At 45.9% G+C, this 21,567-nt stretch overlaps 1 protein-coding gene across 2 annotated transcripts in view; it reads right to left on the bottom strand.

Annotated features, from left to right (window-relative positions):
- Positions 1-8,155: 8,155 nt before the first annotated feature.
- Positions 8,156-21,567, bottom strand: part of ADAP2 (ArfGAP with dual PH domains 2) — a 30,525-nt gene continuing 17,113 nt past the window's right edge. For both annotated transcript variants that reach the window (XM_043903101.1, XM_043903102.1), the window contains exons 7-11: positions 18,605-18,688; positions 15,495-15,557; positions 14,098-14,175; positions 11,960-12,188; positions 8,156-10,694 (exon numbers count right to left, since the gene is read on the bottom strand). In XM_043903101.1, the coding sequence (XP_043759036.1) occupies positions 10,660-10,694; positions 11,960-12,188; positions 14,098-14,175; positions 15,495-15,557; positions 18,605-18,688 (489 nt within the window). In that variant the 3' untranslated portion in view covers positions 8,156-10,659. The remainder of the gene's footprint in view (positions 10,695-11,959; positions 12,189-14,097; positions 14,176-15,494; positions 15,558-18,604; positions 18,689-21,567) is intronic.

Consider the following 21,567-nt stretch of genomic DNA (forward strand, 5'->3'; position numbering starts at 1 on the left):
ATGCCATAAACAGAAAGGAATTTGAGTCCGGCTGTAGTGACCCAAAGCCTGTTATACAGAGTGAAGTAAGTCAGAAAGAGAAAAACAAATATTGTATATTAACACACACACCAGCCAGTCCTAAAGGAAATCAACCCTGAATATGCATTGGAAGGACTGAAGCTGAAGCTTCAATACTTTGGCCACCTGATGCGAAGAGTTGACTCATTGGAAAAGACGCTGATGCTGGGAAAGAGTGAAGGCAGGAGGAGAAGGGGACGACAGAGGATGAGATGGTTGGATGGTATCATGGACTCAATGGACATGAGTTTGAGCAAACTCCGGGAGATGGTGAAGGACCAGGAAGTCTGGCCTGCTGCAGTACATGGGGTTGCAAAGAGTCGGACACAACTGAGCAACTGAACAACAAAAAACAACTCCCACACACACATATAGAATCTTAAAAAAAAAAAAAAAAGGTACCGTTGAACCTATTTTCAGGGCAGGAATAGAGACACAGGCATAAAGAACGGACTGGTGGACACAGTGAGGGGAGAAGGCGGGGAAATTGAGAGAGTCGCATTGGCTACATTCATGCTAGTGCTCAGTGACTTGAGTCATGTCCGGCTGTTTGTGACTCCATGAACTGTAGGCCACCAGGCTCCTCTGTCCATTGGATTTTTTTAGGCAAGGATACTGGAGTCGGTTGCCATGTCCTCCTCCAGGGGATCTTCCCCACCCAGGGTTGGAACCTGCTGTCTCCTGCATTGCAGGCAGATTCTTTACTGCTGAACCACCAGGGAAGCCCCATATATACACTACTAGGTGTGAAGTAGATAGCTAGTGGGAAGCTGCTGTTAGCAAAGGGAGTTGGGCTCAGTGCTCTGTGATGTGAGGGAGACTCAAGAGGGAGGGGAATGTATGTGTACTTAAAGGTGATTCTTGGTGTACAGCAGAAACCAACACAGTATTGTAAAGCAACTATCCTCCGATTAAAAAAGAGAAAAGCCAGCTCATTAAAACTATAAAATTTTTTAAAAAGAAAGAAATGTGCTGATATCCCCAAAATTTTCTTAAGCTTTATGTTCCCCAACCCCCATTAATGCGACCTGGAGAAGAAAAAGGAGAGGATTCAAGAACTTGTTTTCTGAGATGCGCCCACTAGGTGTCATTCAGCTACTCCATCAAGCAGTGAGGGATTGAAGAAGACTGGGTGCAGGTAGCTAGCAAGCGCTTTAAAGTCTGATTTCTTTGTCTAGGGTGGAAACCCGGCATGGGTAGTTTTTAAAACCTAACCCAGATGATTCCGGGGCTTCTCAGGTGGCACTAGTGGTAAAGAATCCACCTGGCAATACAGGAGATGCAAGAGACACCGGTTTTGTAAAGTAATTAGCCTCCAACTAATAAAAATAAATGAAAAAAAAACAATAAAGATTTATTAAAAAAAAAAAAAAAAGACACCGGTTTGATCCTGTATTCTTGCCTGGAAAACTCCATGGGACAGAGGAACCTGGTGGACCACAGGCCATGGGGCTGCAAAGAGTCGGACACAACTGAGCACACACACACAGATGATTCTAACGTGTAGCCAAAGTTAGGTGACCTTTAGACTTTTAAAATCGTTATCACATGCAGAATTGTGCCACTGTTGCCTTACTGCTCCCTGCTGGCTGAAAGCGCATTACCTGCTAGACTTCAGGATGAAAATAACTAAAGTCTGTTTTCTTGAGGGAGCACACCTGGCCCTGGTGGGGCTTTCTCTCTTCCTCCTCTCTTATTCTAGTCTTATGTGCATGACAAACACATAACATATAAGAGCTGGAAGAGCAAAGTCCCCAAGAGGCAAATGAACTTTCAGGCTTACAGAGCAATACCTGAATGGCAGAGACCAGGACCCTTATCTCTGTTATCTGTTGCAATGAACTAAAAATGTCCTATATTTTATTTCACCCCATATTGCCTGGGATCAAAATAGGTACCAGATAATATAAATTTGTGGCTACTTCCAACACTGGAAATGACAAGAAATACTCTTTAGCGCTGCTCATCAAAGTCTGCACTATCTATATGTGAAAAAAAGAGCATAGTGATCCACCACCAGACATTATTTTCAATAACCTCTCAGCTGACAACTTGATTAGATTTTCGTTTATTTTTTTGTTAAAAGCAAAGAATTTGAAACCACCTGTGTTGCAAAAGTTATTGGAATTAACCACTTTCTCATTTTCTGGGAGGTAGACTAAAAAGACTTTGAAAAAAATGTGAAAGTTGCTCAGTTGCGTCCAACTCTTTGCAACCCCATGGACTGTAGCCCACCAAACTCCTCTGTCCACGGAATTCTCCAGGCAAGACTAGTGGAGTGGGTTGCCATTCCCTTGTCCAGGGGATCTTCCTGAACCAGGAACTGAACTCAAATCAGACACTATCAATTATACCAGTTACTCTTTTACTTAGAGGCACTTTGTTTAACCTGATATACTCAGAAAGGCCTAGGAGAATTAGAATATTGATCATTTATATAGACCTTTGTTAATCGAATTTTTTGGAAAGATACTTGTATCTTAAATACTTGAAATGTATGTCCTTTGAAAGTTTGGAGCTGTGAATTTAGCTCATTCAGTACAGGTAAAATATATGCCACACAATCTAATTGGCTGTGCCAGTTCTCGTAGTTAAACCGGTTGGTCAGATCAAACTCATCTTCTATATAGAGAGAGTCGGACATCGTTGTTAAATTCGAGTGGATATGTTAATATACATCCCTGTGATGCTGAGCTCTAATGCTAAGTCAGATGGGAAAGGACCAGGGTCTTGAGTTTGTATGCAACCGCCATTAATATATTCTGTCAGGGCTCCTTTCTTTTGTTCTCACTTCAGGGACAAAGCATATTTTGTCAGGGGAAACGTCAGTAAACTGCTAACCTAAAATAATAAAACAGCCAGTTATTTTACCAGCAAAAGGGGTTTATTTGGGAGCAGCAAAGAACTGCAATTCAGGACAGGGAACTATGGTGAACCACATACAACTCCAGTTATGCAAAGGACAGGAAACTCTTATTATAGAGAAGGAAGGGAAGTTGGGATAGACTTCTAGAAACAAAAGGTCCATTGGAGGAGTTTGAAGTACAGTGGCTTTTTATTGGCTGAGCTGTTGCCAGGCGAGGAAAAAAAAAAAAATCTTTCTGCCCCCTGCTGGCAGAAATAAAGCAGTGTCACTTCCTGCTGGTGATGCAAGGTCCATCTCTTCCTATAGGGGTCTGTATTGACATGGAGTTATATGTACCTGATAGAGCTTCCTGCTTCTGGCCTCCTGACTCCTGGTTAGTTTTCCCTGAATTAATTTTCACCAAACATACATCACCCATATTTCCACTCTATAGGAATGCAGAACACACAAATATAAGCCACCCTATTTTTAATGCCAAACTTTGTCACCAACAAAAATCTGCATTAAATGAAGGAAATCACAAACCCTGACCTCAATGCCTTGATTTAAGACTTCACTGGCACTGTTAAAAGAATGAAAAGTTATGGACTGGAGGAAAATATTTGCAAATCCTATATCTCTAAGGACTTGTATCCAGAATCCAGAAAAAAAAATTTCAAAACAATAAGAAAACGAACCATTTAATATCACATTTGCCTTGACAAAACTGTTTCATCTTCTGGGGATAATTGCTTTAACTTTATTTTATCTTATTTATTTATTGTATTTATCTGGAAAATAATACACTAAAGATAAACTTATCAAAAACAAGTCTTATGAACAGGCATTTTAAATGTTTAATATTGGACTAATAAAATAATAAAACACCTGTGAAATTTTGAACATTGTTGTTGTTCTGGATACAAAAGGTCTAATTTAGATTAAATAAGGTCTGAAACACCTTTATGAAACTTATTTTGCTCAATGGGTATGATATTAAAGTTATGTATATATGGAGGTGAAATGAAAGCTACTCAGCTGCTCTTTTTGACCCCATGAACTATAGCCCACCCGGCTCCTATATCCATGGGATTTCCTAAGCAAGAATAGAATACTGGAGTGAGTTGCTGTTTCCTTCTCCAATTGCTTTAACTTTAAAGAAAAGCATATTAGTTTGAAAACTGTGCCTCTCCAAGTTGAATAAATTTGCAAACTCTAGTGTAAACTAGTATTATTTTAAAGGGAGACTATATAAATTTAAGAGCAAGTTCAGTATCAAGTGTCCTGCAAATTCCTCTTACAGCTTTTTTGGACAATTTATATTACTCCTGGTTATAATTAAAGTGTTCTGTATATTGATTCATGTTAGAAAAGTGTATAAAATTGTCATTATTACCAACAAGGACCTACTGTATAGCACATGAAACTTGGCTCGATGTTATGGGGCAGCCTGGATATGAGGGGAGTTTGGGGGAGAATGGAAACATGTATATGTGTAGCTGAGGCCCTTTGCTGTTCACTTGAAACTATCACAACATTGTTAATTGGCTGTACCCCAATACAAGATAGAAAGTGTTTTAAAAATTATTACTGATTTGTATTATTAAATGTTTTCGTCTCAACATAAGTTCTTGTAACTGCTTAGCTAAGTCACATATTAACCTTTTCTTAGAACTTCAAAATTAGCTCATTCATATGCAGTGTGACATCAGTGAGAAAACATAATCACACTGCCTTAGGCCTTCGATTACTGACTATTTTGCAAGCACTCCTTTAGTTTCAAGAAAATCTTGAGTTGAAATGAACAGTACATTAAATAATTGTAAAACTTGTTCAAAACTCAATTAAAAAAATACGAGCTCACTGAATTGTCTTCCATATCTTTCAACAGTTCTATAAATTGGCAGTGCTTCATAGCATTCTCATGTACATGCTGAGCAATTTTAACAATTGTATCCATGACAGTTTTCATAGTCTGCTTCAAAAAACTGAACATAAATATTTTTACTTTGTGTCATACAATGGAACAAAGTCATGAGAATCATCAGAACCTTATTTTAAAATTTCAACATTTGAATTTTTGACCTAACATAGCTAAAGGAACCCTCTGTCACAATAAAGATTGGGTTTTCCATATCTACCTGAAATTCTTTTCTTAGAGATATAAGATTCAAAAACATCTACAACATGACTTTTTAGGCCGTGGATTGACATTTCCTCATAAATGTAAAAGTCCTTTGAAACAAAACTTACCCATATTATTCATTGTTAGTCTAGTATCACATAACTCACTTAAAACTAAAAAAAAAAAAAGTCTACAGTTTTTTCAAATTTTGAATCAGTTGATCTCTGACATTATTAGAAAAAAAAATCTCATGTTCTCCAAGTAATCATTTGGCAGCTTAATTGAAGATACTTCACTTTTTGTAAAATTTAGTTCTAACTTTTTTCCATATCATTAAATTTTTTTCCACAACTAAAATAATAGATATCTTATGCAATGCAATGGCTAAATTAAAATATGTCTTACCAAAGCTACTAAGATGTGTCTGAAGTAACAATGTTTTACACTGCTCCAGTTTCTTATTTTAAATTTAAATTATTGAAATTTAGGGACTCTCCTGGTAGTCCAGTGGTGAAGATTCCATGCTTCCACTGCAGGGGGCATGGGCTTGATTCTTGGTTGGGGAACTAAGATCCTTCATACCAGGTGGCATGGCAAAAAATAAATTTTCTTTAATTGTAAAATTAGATAAAATGAAGTAAAATTAAAAATTCATTTCCTCAGTTACATTAATCACATTTCAATGCTCAATGAAAACATGTGGCTATTGTCACCATATTGGGCAGTACAGCTGTAGGTCATTGGTTCTTCTTTTCCAATTTAAGTGTAATTTACAATAGTGTGTTTATTTCTGCTGTACAGAAAGTGACTCAGTCATATATACATTCTTTTTTATATTCCTTTCCATTATGGTTTATCCCATGATATTGAATATAGCTCCCTGTGCTATACAGTAGGTTCTGTTGCCTGTGTGTGTGCTCATTCACTCAAGTCATTTCTGGCTCTTTGTGGCCCCATGGACTGTAGCCTGCCAGGATCCTCTGTCCACGAAATGTTCCAAGCAAGTATACTGGAGTGGGTTGATGTGTCCTCCCTCCAGGGAATCTTCCTGACCCAGGGATTGAACCTACCATCTCTTTCATCTCCCGCATTGGCAGGCGGATTCTTTACCATTGCACCACCTGGGAAGGCCAAACACGAGTTGTCTGTGTAGGTCACTGATTCTTATGCATTTCCCTTTAATTAATGCTTTAGCAACATCATTTCAATTTTGAAACTTTTATCATTCAGTTATAAATCTAATTTCCCATGTGATTTCTTTTTTTGATCAATGATTATATTAATGTGTCTATTTTTCCCTTAAATTTTGCCCATTTTTGCTGCATGTACTCTGGGGCTATATTTTTAGGCACATGACACATCTATGATCCATTCTGTCTTTTAATGAATTACGCCTTTTATAGTTATGAAACATTACTCTTTATTTCTGGTGTTGCTCCTTATCTTGAAAAAAGTACTTTATCTGATCTCAGTATAGCCTCTCCAGCCGTTTTATTGTTACTTTCTGCATGGTGTATATTTTTCCATACTTGTTACTTCAACTTATCTATGTCTTAAAATGTCTTTTTATGGAGGAAGAGTCAGACCTTGTGACATGCAGGATCTTCTCCTGACCAGGGATTGAACCTGTGCCCCCTGTAGTGGAGGGGCAGAGTCCTAAGCACTGGGTCACCAGGGATGTACCCTAAAATGTCTTTTTAACAGCATGCAATTGGGTCATGATTCCTTATGTTCTCTGACAATCATGTACTTTAATGTAAGTGTTTAATCCACTAATATTGAGTGCATTAATTATTGATATGACCAGGTCTCCCTTTTGCTCTTTATTTTCAATTTATCCCATCTATTTTTTTTATTCATTTTGTCCTTCCTGTCCTGCCTTCTGGGTTAATCAAATGCTTTTAAAAATTCTGTTTTAATTTCCTTGTTAGCTTTTTAGCTATACCTCTTTGTACTACATGCTATGAGTCATTAAAAATTACAGTATACATCCCTGACTTCTCACAATCTACTTAGACTTCATTTTGTATCACTTCATGTAAAATATAAGAAGCTTGAAGTGAATAGTTGTATTTACTTCCCCTCCAGGCCTCCATGAGGTAGTTGTCATATACATTACCTCTATAGGTGCTATAAACCATAACACATGTAATTCTTGCTTTAAATAGGCAGCCTTTTATTTACTTATATCTTTACCATTTCTATTACGCTTTATAGATCAGATCAGAGTTTCTGTCTGGTATCATTTCCTTCTACCTCAAAGAACTTTCTTTAGTATTTCTTATACTGCAATTCTGTCAGAAATCTATGCTTATCTTTATGGGAAATATTTTTTGTTTGCCTTTTAAAAATAAAAATCTACCTTCATGCATTTTTTATTGTGATAAAATATCAACAGGAAGTTTACCATTTTAATCATTTTTAGGTGTTCAATTCAGTGACATTTTGCCTTCTTTTCTAAAGATTTTTTGGTTTGTTATCTATATAGAATTCCAGATATATGTATTCCAGATATATATATCTGGAATTCTCCAGGCAAGAATACTGGAGTGGGTAGCCATTCCTTTCTCCAGGGAATCTTCTCGACCCAGGGATTGAATCCAGGACTCCTACATTGCAGGCAGATTCTTTGCCATCTGAGCCACTAGGGAAGCCCCAATATCTATCTACATATCCTTTATTCTTGAAAGAGGTTTTCTCTAGCGTTCTAATTTGATTTTTTCCCTTAGAAATTAATTTCTTTGTAATCTTATTTTTAATTTTTAAAATTTATTTTTAATTGAAGGATAATTGCTTTACAGTATTGTGTTGGGTTTCTGCCAAACATCAACATGAATCACCATAAGTACACATATGTCCCCTCCCTGATTTTTTTTTCTTTTAGAGCTTTAAAGATTTATTTTCACTGTCTTCTGGCCTCCTTTGTTTCTGAAAAGAAACAGTATTTCCTTGTATGTAATGTGTCATTTTTCACTGGCTGCTTTCAAAATCTTTATCTTTGGTTTTCAGCAGATTGGCAGTAATGTACCTGAGTGTGACTTTCTTTGCATTTATTCTACTTAAAGTTTGCCAAGCTTCTTCTCTTTAATAAAGTGTTTTCTTTTTTAAAAAATTAATTTATTTAAAAAAAATTAATTTATTTATTTTAATTGGAGGCTAATTACTTTACAATATTGTGGTGGTTTTTGCCATACATCGACATGAATCAGCCATGGGTGTACCTGTGTCCCACCATCTTGAATAAAGTGTTCTTTTTTAAATATTTATTTACTTGGCTGCATTAGGTCTTAGTTGCGGCAAGTGGGCTTAGTTGCCCTGTGGCATGTGGAATCTTCCCAGACCAGAGATCGAACCATGTCCTCTGCACTGGCAGGCGATTCTTAACCACTGGACCACCAAGGAAGTCTCCATCTCTTATATCTGTCCTCGGCCCCTCCGAGGGGCTCCTAAGAATCCCAAATTGCCTGTTTTCTTCTCTTTCTTCCTCTCTGGACCACAAGTTCCTTTATTGATTCTCTCATTCTCAGAACTTAGCAGAGTGTAACAGAGTGGTTAAAAAAAAAAAGGCAGGCAAGTAACATGACCCTTAATATACATACAGCCCAGCAGGTGCTGAAACAGACAATTTCAAGGTGCTTTAGGAGCCAGAAGAGGAAGCAACCATGTCTTCATCCGGGCAGTCAGGAAGCCTCAGGAAAGACAGCTTGATGATGTTGCTCGTCCTCTGATCGGTGGATCAAAGGAAAATCCCATGAAAAACCAGAGACTCTCTTAAAGACTCTCCCAACCCTCTGGGTCTCCACTGAAATGAAAACAATGTCTTTCTGCACGTCACTCAAAGGAATAAAGAATCATAGAGCCTAGACCTATTTCTCTAACATTGCAGCCACCCGCGATTTCTTTCTGTTCCTCTTGCCCATCTGGGAGCCTTTGAACATTTTCCTCCCTTACCCTAGAGTGTTTTCCTGGCCCTCTTCCCTTTGACTAATCTCTGAACAGTTTAAGGTTTCAACTTAGACGTCACTTTCTGGAGAAGAAGGAGGATCCCTCTTCCTGCTCAGGGTGAACCCTGTTGCCACACACCTTCGCAGCAGCCCACACTTCCCCTTTCTGAACACTTGCCTCATTGTCCTGCCCTCTGGTAGGGCTGTTGTCCGGTGGGCTGAAATCTGTGACAGCGGGGACCACGTCATCGGGTTCCTGCCCGAGCAGAGTCTGGCACCTGGGAGGTGCTCAGAAATAGCTGTTGCTTCCAAAAGTTCAGCAGTTGCTACAACTTCCTCATTTGAAACAGAAAAACCAAGGCAGAGAGTTGGGAAAGTGAGTTTTCCAACAGTCTCATTAGCAACCAGTATTCTTGCCTGGAAAATCCCATGGACGGAGGAGCCTGGGGGGATACAGTCCACGGGGTCACAAAGAGTCGGACGCGACTGAGCACACACACATGCATTAGTGGCAGGGCCAGACACGGTACTCAGGCTGGATAGCTCTCTCCCTGGGGTCCAGCTGAGTTGTCATCCTGCCCTCCTTCTTTCCTCCCAGAGTGTGTAGATGGGAACACTGTGCTTTGGGGGGAGGGGGTTGTTTGTTCTTTTGTATTAGCTATACTTTTATATTTTCTAAGATGTGCACAAAGGTAGAAGTCTCCCAGGAACATTTTCAATTCATGGGGAAAACCCACTACTTTTGAAGAGTGAAAAGTGGATACTTTTAAAGTAATTTCCCCCCAACTTTTAAATTCGAAAACTTTCAGGCCTATAGGAAATTTTCATGAATTGGACAATAAGCATCCAGGTATACTTCATCTAGATGAAGTTGCTAACATTTTGCACAGTGGTCCACTTTCTCTCTCTCCCCGAGTGTGTGTGTACACAGACCTTCTTTTTCATAAATACACACAGTATATCTAAGTAGATACTCTGTATGTACAGATACATTTATATTTTGCTGAACCATTTAAGTCAGTTGTAGACATATTATATTTTATCCCTGAACACTTCAGAATGTATCCCTAAAAACAAGAGCATCCTCTTACACAAATACAGCACAATATCACAATCTTACAATACTACTAGCTAATATACATCCATATTGGAACTTTCCCAGTTATCTTGATTACATCTCAAAAACTGTTTCTTTTAAATCCAAGATCTAATCAAGAATCATGAATTGCATTTTGTGGCTATGTCTCTTTAGTCTTATCTAATGTAGAACAGTCTCCAGACTACTGGATCTTTCATGATACTGGCAGTCTTGAAGTGTCTAGCCAGTCGTTTTCCAGAATTTCTCTAATGTGGACTTGTCTGATTGTTTCCTCATGGTTGGATTCAGATTAAACTTTTTGTCGTTTTCTGTTTTTCCAGCAAGCTTGGCTGATGCCACGGGTGTCTTCCCATTGCAGTGCCTTCATTTCCGGTGCCCTGAGCCCCGAGGACATTTACCAGCTCCCCAGACCCCTAGGGCAGCAGGGAGGCCCAGGGAGCCGGCAGGTAAAGGCCAAAGCTCTGGTCTTGGCAGAGTTCACTGCCCGTGACAGCTGCCGACTGGGGGTGGGGGGCACTCCTGCAGGGCCCCCAAGGCCGAAGTGGTAACTTCTCCTTTCCACCAGGTGCGCTGGGTGGCCAGTGGGTCACCTGTGGCTGCAGTCACTCTCCGTTGACAGAGCTACAGAGGGGACAGAAAGAGGGCTGGGGGCGTGGCTGTGCCAGCGAAGTCCCACCAGCGGGAAGGGACATCGAGAGGAGAGGGGAACAATGGCAGAGGGAAACGGAATAAAAAAAACAGACCAAAAAGTGGTAGATAAAGGGGACACACACACAGCAGAGGAGGAGAGAAGAGCAGAAACAGAAACAGCAGCAGCGACTCAGAAGCACAGGCCCCTGGGCGGAGTCGGGGGAAGAGCACCAGCTAATGTTCCTCGTTAACAACTTCCCAGCCCATTACAGAGGCCCTTCAGCTTTGGGATTTTTGGAGAGAGAAGCAAGTCTGTGTTTATCCTGGTCAGACTCAAAGGGCACCAGGGTTTCTCCCCAGGGGCTGCATGGGGTCACCTACTCAGCTTGTACTTTTCCAAACTCAAACTTCTCCTTGGTGTCCCAGGAGCCAGAAGGCCCTGGGCCAGAAGTTTCCTGCTCAGAATGTCTCCCCTCCTTCCACGAGGCTGTCTGCAGATGGGGAAGCCTGCTTGAGACACATCTGGGGCAAAGGGGAGGAACAGGAGAGGAGCAGACAGACCAGAGCCCAGAGAAGAACAGCACCCTAAAAATAGCCTTCCCTCTAAGAGTGGGGAGGAACCCAGAATCCCAGGAGCTGCCGGCGGGTGTGACCTTCCTAACAGGCCGAGGATTTCTCACGGGAAAAGGGACTCAGGGGCAGGGAGTGGAGGGACAGAGAGGCTGCTTGGCTCCTGGGAGGGAGCAGGGTAGAAAACGGGACCTAAGCGACAGTTCGGGCTTCCCTGGTGGGTCAGTGGTAAAGAATTCGCTTGCCAGTGCAGGAGATGTGGGTTCGATCCCTGAGTTGGGAAGATTCCCTGGAGGAGGAGATGGCAACCCACTCCAGTACTCTTGCCTGGGAAATCCCATGGACAGAGGAGCCTGGCAGGGCTACAGTTCATGGGATCGCAGAAGAGTCAGGCACAACTCAGAGACTCAACAACAACAAAAGCGACAGCTCTGCCAAGACGAAGCTCATCTGGATGCCACTAGTGGAAGCTTCCTAGTAGAGGAACTTAGTGTGGACAGAGAGGGTTTTGGGGCAATAATGCGCACTGTCTGAACTTCTCTTTGGCCGGAAGAGAAGAAAAGGGAAAGAGGGCAGTCAGGAGCCACGACCCCGGTTTCAGGACTCACAGCTGAACCCAAGTGAAGAAGCCCCTTTCTGCCTACTCTCCTTGGCCAAAGGAACACACGCAGGGCCCTGTATCTTACCAAGGAGGTTGAGGGGCGTCAAAGGGCTGGAGAGGACCTCCCGAAAACTCTCCAGCCATTCACGCTGCTCCTTCTCGCTGGGGCAGGTGAAGACAAACCTTCGATGCGGGGTGACGATGGTGAGGCCAGCTTTCCAGCGGTTCCCTCGGATGCCCTTGGGCAGGTCTTCGAACACCTGGTACCCCTGTTCGTTGCTCCCGAGAAACACCTGGCCCAGCTCGAAGGCATCCTGAGAAGAGAGGACAGAGGTCATCAGAGGCCACACCTAGGGCAGAGGGCCACCTGCAGGCCTGAGAGCCCCCAGGTCCATCTTAGTAAGAGGTGTGTGTGTCTCTGTGTCTGTGTGTTGTGTTGCGTGTTTGTGTGTTGTGTTGTGTGTGTGTTGGGTGGGAGGCCTGAGAGCCCCCAGGTCCATCTTAGTAAGAGGTATGTGTGTCTCTGTGTCTGTGTGTTGTGTTGCGTGTTAGTGTGTTGTGTTGTGTGTGTGTTGGGTGGGAGGCCTGAGAGCCCCCAGGTCCATCTTAGTAAGAGGTGTGTGTGTCTCTGTGTCTGTGTGTTGTGTTGTGTGTTTGTGTGTTGTGTTGTGTGTGTGTTGGGTGGGAGGCCTGAGAGCCCCCAGGTCCATCTTAGTAAGAGGTATGTGTGTCTCTGTGTCTGTGTGTTGTGTTGCGTGTTAGTGTGTTGTGTTGTGTGTGTGTTGGGTGGGAGGCCTGAGAGCCCCCAGGTCCATCTTAGTAAGAGGTGTGTGTGTCTCTGTGTCTGTGTGTTGTGTTGCGTGTTTGTGTGTTGTGTTGTGTGTGTGTTGGGTGGGAGGCCTGAGAGCCCCCAGGTCCATCTTAGTAAGAGGTATGTGTGTCTCTGTGTCTGTGTGTTGTGTTGCGTATTAGTGTGTTGTGTTGTGTGTGTGTTGGGTGGGAGGCCTGAGAGCCCCCAGGTCCATCTTAGTAAGAGGGCTGTGTGTGTGTTGGGTGGGGGCCTCTGCTGGGGATTTCAGCTAGGTGGACCCCAGAATTTAAAAGGCTCAAACTATAAAGGAAATTACATACAGCCTCTGTTTAAATGAGCTTCTCTGGTGGCTCAGTGGCAAAGAACCCGCCTGCAAAGCAGAAGAGGTCGGTTGGATCCCTGGGTCAGGAAGATCCCCTGGAGGAGGGCACCGCAAACCACTCCATATCCTTGCCTGGGGAATCCCATGAACAGAGGAGCCTGGCGGGCCACAGTCCACGGGGTCACAAAGAGTCAGACACGACTTAGCAACTAAACAACAACATCTGTTTAAATGACACTTAATGTTTGCGTGTGTGCATGCTAAGTGACTTCAGCCATGTTCAACTCTTTGTGACCCCATGGATGGTAGCCTGCCAGATTCCTCTGTTCATGGGATTCTCCAGGCAAGAATACTGGAGTGAGTTGCCACGCCCTTCTCTAGGAAATCTTCCCAACCCAGGGATCGAACCTGCATCTCTTAGGCCCCTGGCATTGGTAGATGGGTTCTTTACCACTAGCACCACGTGGGAAGTCCCATACTCAGTGTTTATGGAAAGTTAACTCTGGGAGTTGGCAATGGACAGGGAGGCCTAGCATGCTGCAGTCCATGGGGTCGAAAAGAGTCGGACATGACTGAGCAACTGAACTGAACTCTGCACTAAGAATTCAAGTGCTTTGTGTATACTAACTCATAGAATAATCCTCAGGGCAACCTCTGAAGATGGCAGTGTTATTAAGGCATCTCCTGATTGAGGAAACTGAGGCAAGGAGAACTGAGTGCTCTGCCACAATGCCACGGGTGCACCCCTAAAAGTGGCAGGGCTGGTCCCAGAGCCCAGACAGTCGAGTTCTAGAGCTCTCACTCCCAACCGTGACTCTCCACAGCCTCCATGTTGGAAGGGAGCCCTGGAGACTAGAGGATGGGAACCCCTCTCTGGGCTACACTGGCAGCTTCTGGACACACGTGAAGGACTTCCTGAAGGTGAGGGAGAGCACAGTTTCATGCACAAGGATGACTTAGAGACAACCACTGATGGAGGGGTGTCTCTCGCTGGGTCTCTCCAGCCCTGTCGGATCCCCATGTTCCCCGACCAGCTCTGACCCCACCTCCACCTCTGGTGCTCAGCGGAGGGGCGATCAGTGACTCTTACCAGCGGGTTCTTGTAATAAAGCAGCCTGCGCTCCTGGGGATCCAGAGCAAACCACCTTTTCTTGAAAGGTTCTCTCTGCTGCAGAAGAGGGAACTTCGTATCAGGCTTGGCCAGGCCGGGGGCGGGGGGGGCACACAGCCAGCCTGGGCCAGGACAAGAGAGCTGGCCAGTTCCTGGCTTGGCAGCCGGACACCTCAGCGCTGCCCCCACCCCTGGGCCTCGACCTCTGATGGCTCCAAACACCCCCCTTCCACCCCAGCTTTCCCTTGCGGCCTCCAGCCGCTCCCTATGTGCGTTGGAAGAAGCATTTTCCTCTTTCTCAGGCTGTGGACAAGACATCTCAGAAAAAGGAAGCTGGGAAATCAGAAGTGGCTACTGCTCAGCGCTTCTGAAAGCCCTGGCCTTGGCCAAATTCTATAACCTAGGTCAGGGGAAGGAAAGTCCCCCTAAGAGCCACAGGGGCGGTGCCACCAGCTGGTGAAGGACAAAAACTTGCAACCCTTTATAAACCCAGCCATCTGAGGCTTCCTTTACCGTGAATGCCTAACACTTTCACTGTCATCTTAACAAACATCGCGTCAGCGTATTACACCTTAAAAAAAAAAAAGCATCGAAAAGCCATTGCTTTGGGATTTTTTCTTTTTTTTTTTTTTTTAGGGAGTTCCTCTGCTTTTCTCTGGGAGAAGGAAATGACACCCCACTCCAGTGTTCTTGCCTGGGAAATCGCATGGACAGAGGAGCCTGGCAGGCTACAGTCCACGGTGTTGCAGAGTCAGACAAGACTGAGCACGCACACATCTGCTTGCTTCTTCCTTCTTCCTTCTCCTCCTCCCTTCCCTGCTTCCCTGCACCCCCCCCCAGCAGAACCCCCCACCATCTCCATCTTCTGGCTTGGAGCCTCACCCCACCAGCATCCAGGCTGGGTCTGAGATGTCCTGGGGCGGCAGGGGCCTCACTGGCCTCCAAGCATAGGTACCGAGGTGAGTTCTCTCAGACCAATCACTACTCCTGCCTCACTTGAACAGTCCTGGTAGGGCCCCAGCTTGGAGCACACAAGTTTTTAAGAGCTGCCCCCCAAAGGAGCTGTGCTTTTCAACTGTGCTTTCCCAAGAACAGGGTCAGTTAGATGGTGTAAAGACGAGAGCCACTGATGGTGATGCTGATCAAGAAGGAAGATGCCCAGTTGCAGGAAGAAGCGCCTGAAGTGAGGCTGGACCACCATCGAGCCACCCCATCTCCACTTGGTCCTTCACCCCCGGAACTCACAAAAGTCCATTTACTTCCACTTCCTCCCTCCTCCCTGCCCCTGGTTCCCCATTTTCCCACCTCCCCACTTTGGCCCCATTGCCCAGTGGGACTAAGGCCATGAAAGTCCCCCCCAGGAACATGGGATGTACCTTTGGACCAGTCTTTTCCATGAAGCCTTGTTTGAGATAGTTCCTGGTGATGAGGGGCACAAGCTGCGGGAAGAGAGACACACACTGACCCCCTGCCTCCCACCCCAGGAGGCCGAGCTTCCCCAGCGAACTTGGGCTCCCCGACAAAGGGGGAAGTTTGCAATGGGGAAGGATGTGTGCACATGGTTATATTTGGTATGGATACAATGCTAACATTTCGACAGAGCCTGACAATAGCACCCCAGATGTCTGCAGAGCTAACCAGCACAGCTGAGTCTTGGTATAAAGACTTAGTTTAAGGGTTCCTTCAGCAATTTCAGGAGGAGGACACAGGTCAGGTTCTGACGAGACCCTCCTGGTATCAGGGTGGGTATCTACTGTGGGTCATCAGTTGGATGGCATCACCGACTCGATGGACATGAGTTTGAGCAAGCTCCGGGAGTAGGTGATGGACAGGGAAACCTGACGTGCTGCAGTCCATGGGGTTGCAAAGAGTTGGACATGACTGAGCGACTGAACTGACTGACTGACTGCATGTCAGGCTCTGCACGTAATTCTCAACCACCCTGTGGGGTGGATGTTATCATTTTCATGGTCTGCATGAAGAAACAAGACCTCAGAAAAAGTCACTGAGGATTTTCCCAAAGACATGTCGCTGGTAGGATGAAGAACTTTCACCACCTAGAGCCGACCAGCCAGACCCTAGTGATACTCTACTGCTACTGTTTGATGCTCAAGTATAAATATGCCAGAACCTTCTGATCAGACCCTTGGCCAAGACCTGGGCATAGGTGGGGATTCTGAGCCAGGGCCATAGGAGGCGATGGCAGGATGGATTAAGTAGAGAAAGCTCTGGACTAGGAGTCAGGAGACTTGAGTTCTAGCTCCAGGTCTGACCTCAACCAGCGGTGTTACCTTGGTAAGACCATATGCCTCTCGGCCTGTTTCCTTCTATGTAATAAGAATACCACGTTATGTGATCCGCAAGACCGTCCTACACTCAGAGAAGCTTCCAGGGATTGACACTGGCCTCCTATGTTCCAGGGTGTCAAACTGGCAAGTCTAGAGCTTCAGATGAGAACAGAGCCTGGGTCAAGAGCAGGGGCAAAGGGGATGTAAGGTTTGGGAGTAGGAATGGGAAGTCTGAAGGGAGAAAGTTGTGAGCAAGAAACCAAAAATATAAAGGACACCACTCCCCTTTCCCTAAAATGCATTCTGGAGGCTTTAATTCCTTCATTTGGAGCAAAGACAAGATTCCTAATTGCTCAGTCGTCTGAGCTGAAGCCTGAGCAGGGTGAGTCTAGGCCTTGAGAAGGAGAAAGAGGCTGGGGATGGGGTACTATGCACTGCACCTTAGATGCCTTGGCTCACTGGACACATGTAGCCCTCAAGGCAGGGACTGTCCCAGTGGTGACAGATGAGTAAACTGGGGCTCGGAGAGGTGAGGCCACTTGCCCTTCGTAACACATCAGCTTCCCTGCCTTTGGGTCCATGTGTTTCTTTGTACAGGACCACAATCCCACTGGGGTCCCCCAGGTTTCTGGCACTGAATCCCTGAGCTCGAACCAGACTTGGGTGGTTGCTCAGAACATCACACCCTATGTAGACATGGGGGGAGGAAAGACAGGGAAAGAGGCAGGCGGGGAGGAAACTAGGGGTGGATAAGGGGTAACGATAGTGGATGAGGGAGGAAGAGGACATTGAGGATGTTGACCAAAGCCCAGTTTCCCCCGCACGGGTCAGCCGAGTTGGAGAGCTGCCCAGACAATGAGGTGGGGCGTCTGCAATTTGTCCTCCAGTCTTTCCAAGCAGCAGTCAGCAACCCCAGTGCCACACCCACGCAAGTGGGCATTCACCCGCTATGGGTGCTGACTCTGCAGACCGGGAGGGCCCTGAGCCAGGCCTGGCTAGAGGAATTCATAGAGACCTGCCATCCCAGTGCATCCCTAGGTCTGGAGTGGACCCCATCCCGGACACTTTGGTCCCTGCAAACTGGGGAATTAAGGAGCACTTAGGGTTTAAGAAGGGTCTAACAGTTGGGAATAAGAAAGTCCCAGGAATGGGACTTCCCTGGTGGTCCAGTGGTTAAGACTCTGCACTTCTACTGCAGGGGGCACAGGTCCCATCCCTAATCAGGGAAATAATACCCCGCATGCTATGTGGTATGGCCAAAAAAGAAAAATCACAAGATTAACATGGTCTTTCCAGCCCTATCTCTTACAAAACCCTTCCAGAGCAGGCCTAACACAGGGCCCAGAGTACAGCACCTCAGAGTTAGAAGAGACCCTGGAGATGACCCAGAACAAGCGCATCTTACAGATGTGGGAACAGATGCGCACAGAGGCGACTCCACCTGCAGCGGTCACACAGCAAGTCAGCAGCAGAGCATCCACAAGGGCCCAGGCCTCCCAGCTCACACCTTCCGGCCCACACTCTGCAGCTTCCCCAGCCGAGCCTGAGGGATATACGTGGATGCCCCAACCTCTGAAGACAACTGAAACGAAGTTCTCAGGCTCACTGTCACCTTGGCCATGAAAGGCAGACTCTTCCTGTTAGAATGACAATGGGAAAGATCCCACTGCCTTCCTTAAAGCAGACCAGGAAAGGGCAAAGTGGGGGGTGTTCAAGTGGGAAGAACACCTTCGGTTATGCACTTGACCTTCCTGGGACTCCATTTCTAATCACTGGAATGGGAATAATCACCTCACCTAACTGCTGGCTGCAAAGGACGATTAGATAAAAGGGACGACAAGATAAAGCAGGTTCAGCAGCATGTTATAAGCAGTATGTGAGGGACCATTTGTGCATTTCAGTGGGAGAAGTCAGAAAGAGATGCCCAAATCCTGCCTTTTGACACTGTGAGTGACGTATCCCAAAGGGGAGAGTCTGATCTGCTTTTTCGAGACTGCCTTGCCAACGATGAGGCCATAACCCCCAGCCTCCCCAGGAGAAAGCTTTCGGTTTCCCGCTGAGGTCCCCAACCCCAAGGCTCAAGGTCTTTCCTGCAGTCAAACTGAGTCTGGCCTCTGCGTGTCTTTGAGGTCAGCCAACCAGGAGCATAGGAGGTGGCAGACAGGAGCCGTGGAAGTTGGGGTCTGCATTTAGCTCACCTCAGACTCTGGGAGCTCAGGAAGGGCCATTTTAAGGTATTGGAGACGGGCTGCACGGAGGGCGTTGAACCAGTCCACTATCTCCTGCAGAGAGACATGCAAAGGACAGACAGACAGTCAATGAGACTGAGTGCAGGCTGGGAGCCTGGGGTTGGGGTGGGGTGCCGGGGCGGGCAGCTGAGGCTGGTAGCAGGCAGCCAGCTGGATCTTCAGGTTTGGACACATGCATACCCCCCAGTCCTACTCAGGCTGACCCCAGGCACCTGGGAGGATGGTGCCAGAGCCCAGGGCGGCACCTGAGCAAGTGGGAAACACATCCCCAGGGCCATGGGAAAGGACCGAGGCCAACTGCACAGGAGCTACGCAGCGGCCCAGCACAGTGCTTGGCACTTGCTGCTGTGTGTATGCATCATCCGAGGATCTCGTTAAAATGCAGATTTGAATTCAGTGGGTTTGGGGTGGGGCCTGAGATTCTGCATTCCTAACAAGTTCACAGATGATGAGTTGCTGGTCATTGGGAGACACGTTGAGGAGCAAAGGTCGTCAGATGTCAAAGATCGGCTTTCAGGTGGGGGCAGGTACACCTGGGGATGCTCCATCAGTGCAGATGCTCATCACCTGGAGTGCAACTTAGGCTGAAGCTGGCGTGGACCTCCTGTGTCCCTCTGGGAGAGTGCCTCCCTCAGCAGTGTCTACCATCATCTCTCACCTGCTGAACCCCTTATTCCAGCTGGTTCTGCCTCTGCTCTGCCACTCTTCATTCAGACCTTACGGGAGCCAGAGTGATTTTCAAATTGCAAATCTAACTGAGTCTAGCTTAGAGTCCTCTCCACTACCCTCAGGGAGAGTCTTAAGTTCTTTAGTATGACTTACTTTGCCCTCTGGACTTCCCCGACAGCTCAGACAGTAAAGAATCTGCCTGCGATGCAGGAGACCCAGGTTCGATCCCTGGGTCAGGAAGATCCCCTGGAGAAGAAAATGGCAACCCACTGCAGTCTTCTTGCCTGGAGAATCCCATGGACAGAGGAGCCTAGCGGGCTACAGTCTGTGGGGTCACAAAGAGTGGGACAGGACGAAGTGACTAACACTATCACTTTCACTTTGCTCTCTGAGCTCTTTCCATACAAAATCATTTGCAATCACTGCTCCCATGTTCTTCCCTTCTCTTGGAACACTCTGCCTCACCCACCTCTCTGCCCTCACCCTTGATACATCTTTTATCTAGAACATTCTATTCATCCTGAGAGTGAGTTTAGATGGAATAGATTTTTGCTCCACCCAAACCCTGATTCTATGAAAAATGCCCCACCCATTCTCAGCCACGCACCACCCATCCACAGTTGCAGTCACACTTGCTGCTATGATCCTACCCCTTCTTGGCCACAGAAACTGGATGAGGGCTGGACCAATACAGAGGCTGAACAGGGCTTATCAGATTCTATCTCACAGGAGTATAGAATTGAGGAGAGGAAAGACCTGTTCAAATAGCTGCTGTGCTGCACTTGGATGTAATACAGTGATTGAGAAATTCATTTGAATTTGGTTTCAAAGGTATGAAACATCAGTACCTTTTCTCTGTTTTAGGTCAAGCTTTGCTGGTTCAGTATTCCTAAGCTCTCTTGACCAGGGCATTAAGAACCTTATAGGGTTTCAGGCACTAAGGGAAGGGGATCATCCCCACGGAAGACCCACCTAGGCCTTCACTTTGGAAAGACTCTTCCGGTCACAAATCCAACCTGCATACAGGTTTGTTTGTCCTTAAGTTTTGCCTGTTTCAGTTCTCTATACATGTGTTCCTGTTTGCCACAGACTTAAGGCTGTTCACTTCACTTTTAATTTGCCCACCTGGCTCCTGCAGGCGTGAGTTTGTAGCCCCCCATTTATGCCCATCTAAGGGAGAAGCTGGGGCATCACCAGGGAGAAGAGACTGACCAGAACCAGGTTGTCAGACGCTCTACAGCTGAGCCAGTGGGAGGGAGTCAGGTACCATAAGTGTCTGAGATCGTGGGCACCTCAGCAAAAGTCCTTCAGCAGTGATGGGCGTGGAGAGGTAGCCACTGGTATCCAGTCAGTGGACTGGGGCTACAGCAGTGAGCCCACCATGGATTGAGAGCCAGGGATCACCTCCATGCCTCCTGGACTGCACCAGTCCCAAGATTCTGGTAAAGCCAATGGAGGGAGCTGAGAAAAATGAGTGGCACTAGACTTCTTGGCAGTTTGGGGAATGAGATCCTTGCATTTAGAGAAGCAAAGAAGTGAGATGTCACTTGCACTCCTGGTTTTATAAAACAATGTGTTCCTGTTAAGAGTGTATTCTCTCTCTCTCCAAACACACACAGAATCACACACACCACAGTTCCTAATTCTAATCTCTCAGGTGGCCCAACCATGCTTCTGTCCCTTGAAATAAATACCCCTGTTTCTTTTCCACTCATGACCCTTTTAAGCTGGTTTGAGTGTTCCCCTTCTCAGCATATTCACACAATTCTTAAGTAGAACCTCCTTGTTTGGAAAACCTTTTAGATTGCCCCCTCCCACCCCAACCCCCGCCTCCCGCAGACTAGGCCACTTATATGTCTCCTGTGTGTGTCTGTAGCACGGCCTCCACCAGCATCATCACATAGTATCTTCAGGGCCTATTTCCCCATCTGTCTCTTTCCCAGGACTATGAGATCCTAGAAGCCCACTCATGGCTCTGCCTCATTCACTACACACCCCAGTACTGTGCACGTTGCAGGGAGGGGTGCCATAAGGATTTATTGAAAGAGTGACGTCCTGACCGCAGAAATGATCAGAAATGGCTCTCAAGAGCTTGTCTTCCGCTGCTGCCACAGTCATGAACAAATAACAACAGTGACAACTAATGTTTATAATGCACTTCACAGTAATGAGATGCATTCACATTCATGGTTCACAGTCTCTCAATCCTCAAGACCCCTCCGGGAAGTGGGTATTATCAACCA

This window comes from Cervus elaphus, chromosome 5 (assembly GCF_910594005.1).
Source record: "Cervus elaphus chromosome 5, mCerEla1.1, whole genome shotgun sequence".
In the NCBI taxonomy this organism is placed as follows: Eukaryota; Metazoa; Chordata; class Mammalia; order Artiodactyla; family Cervidae; genus Cervus; species Cervus elaphus.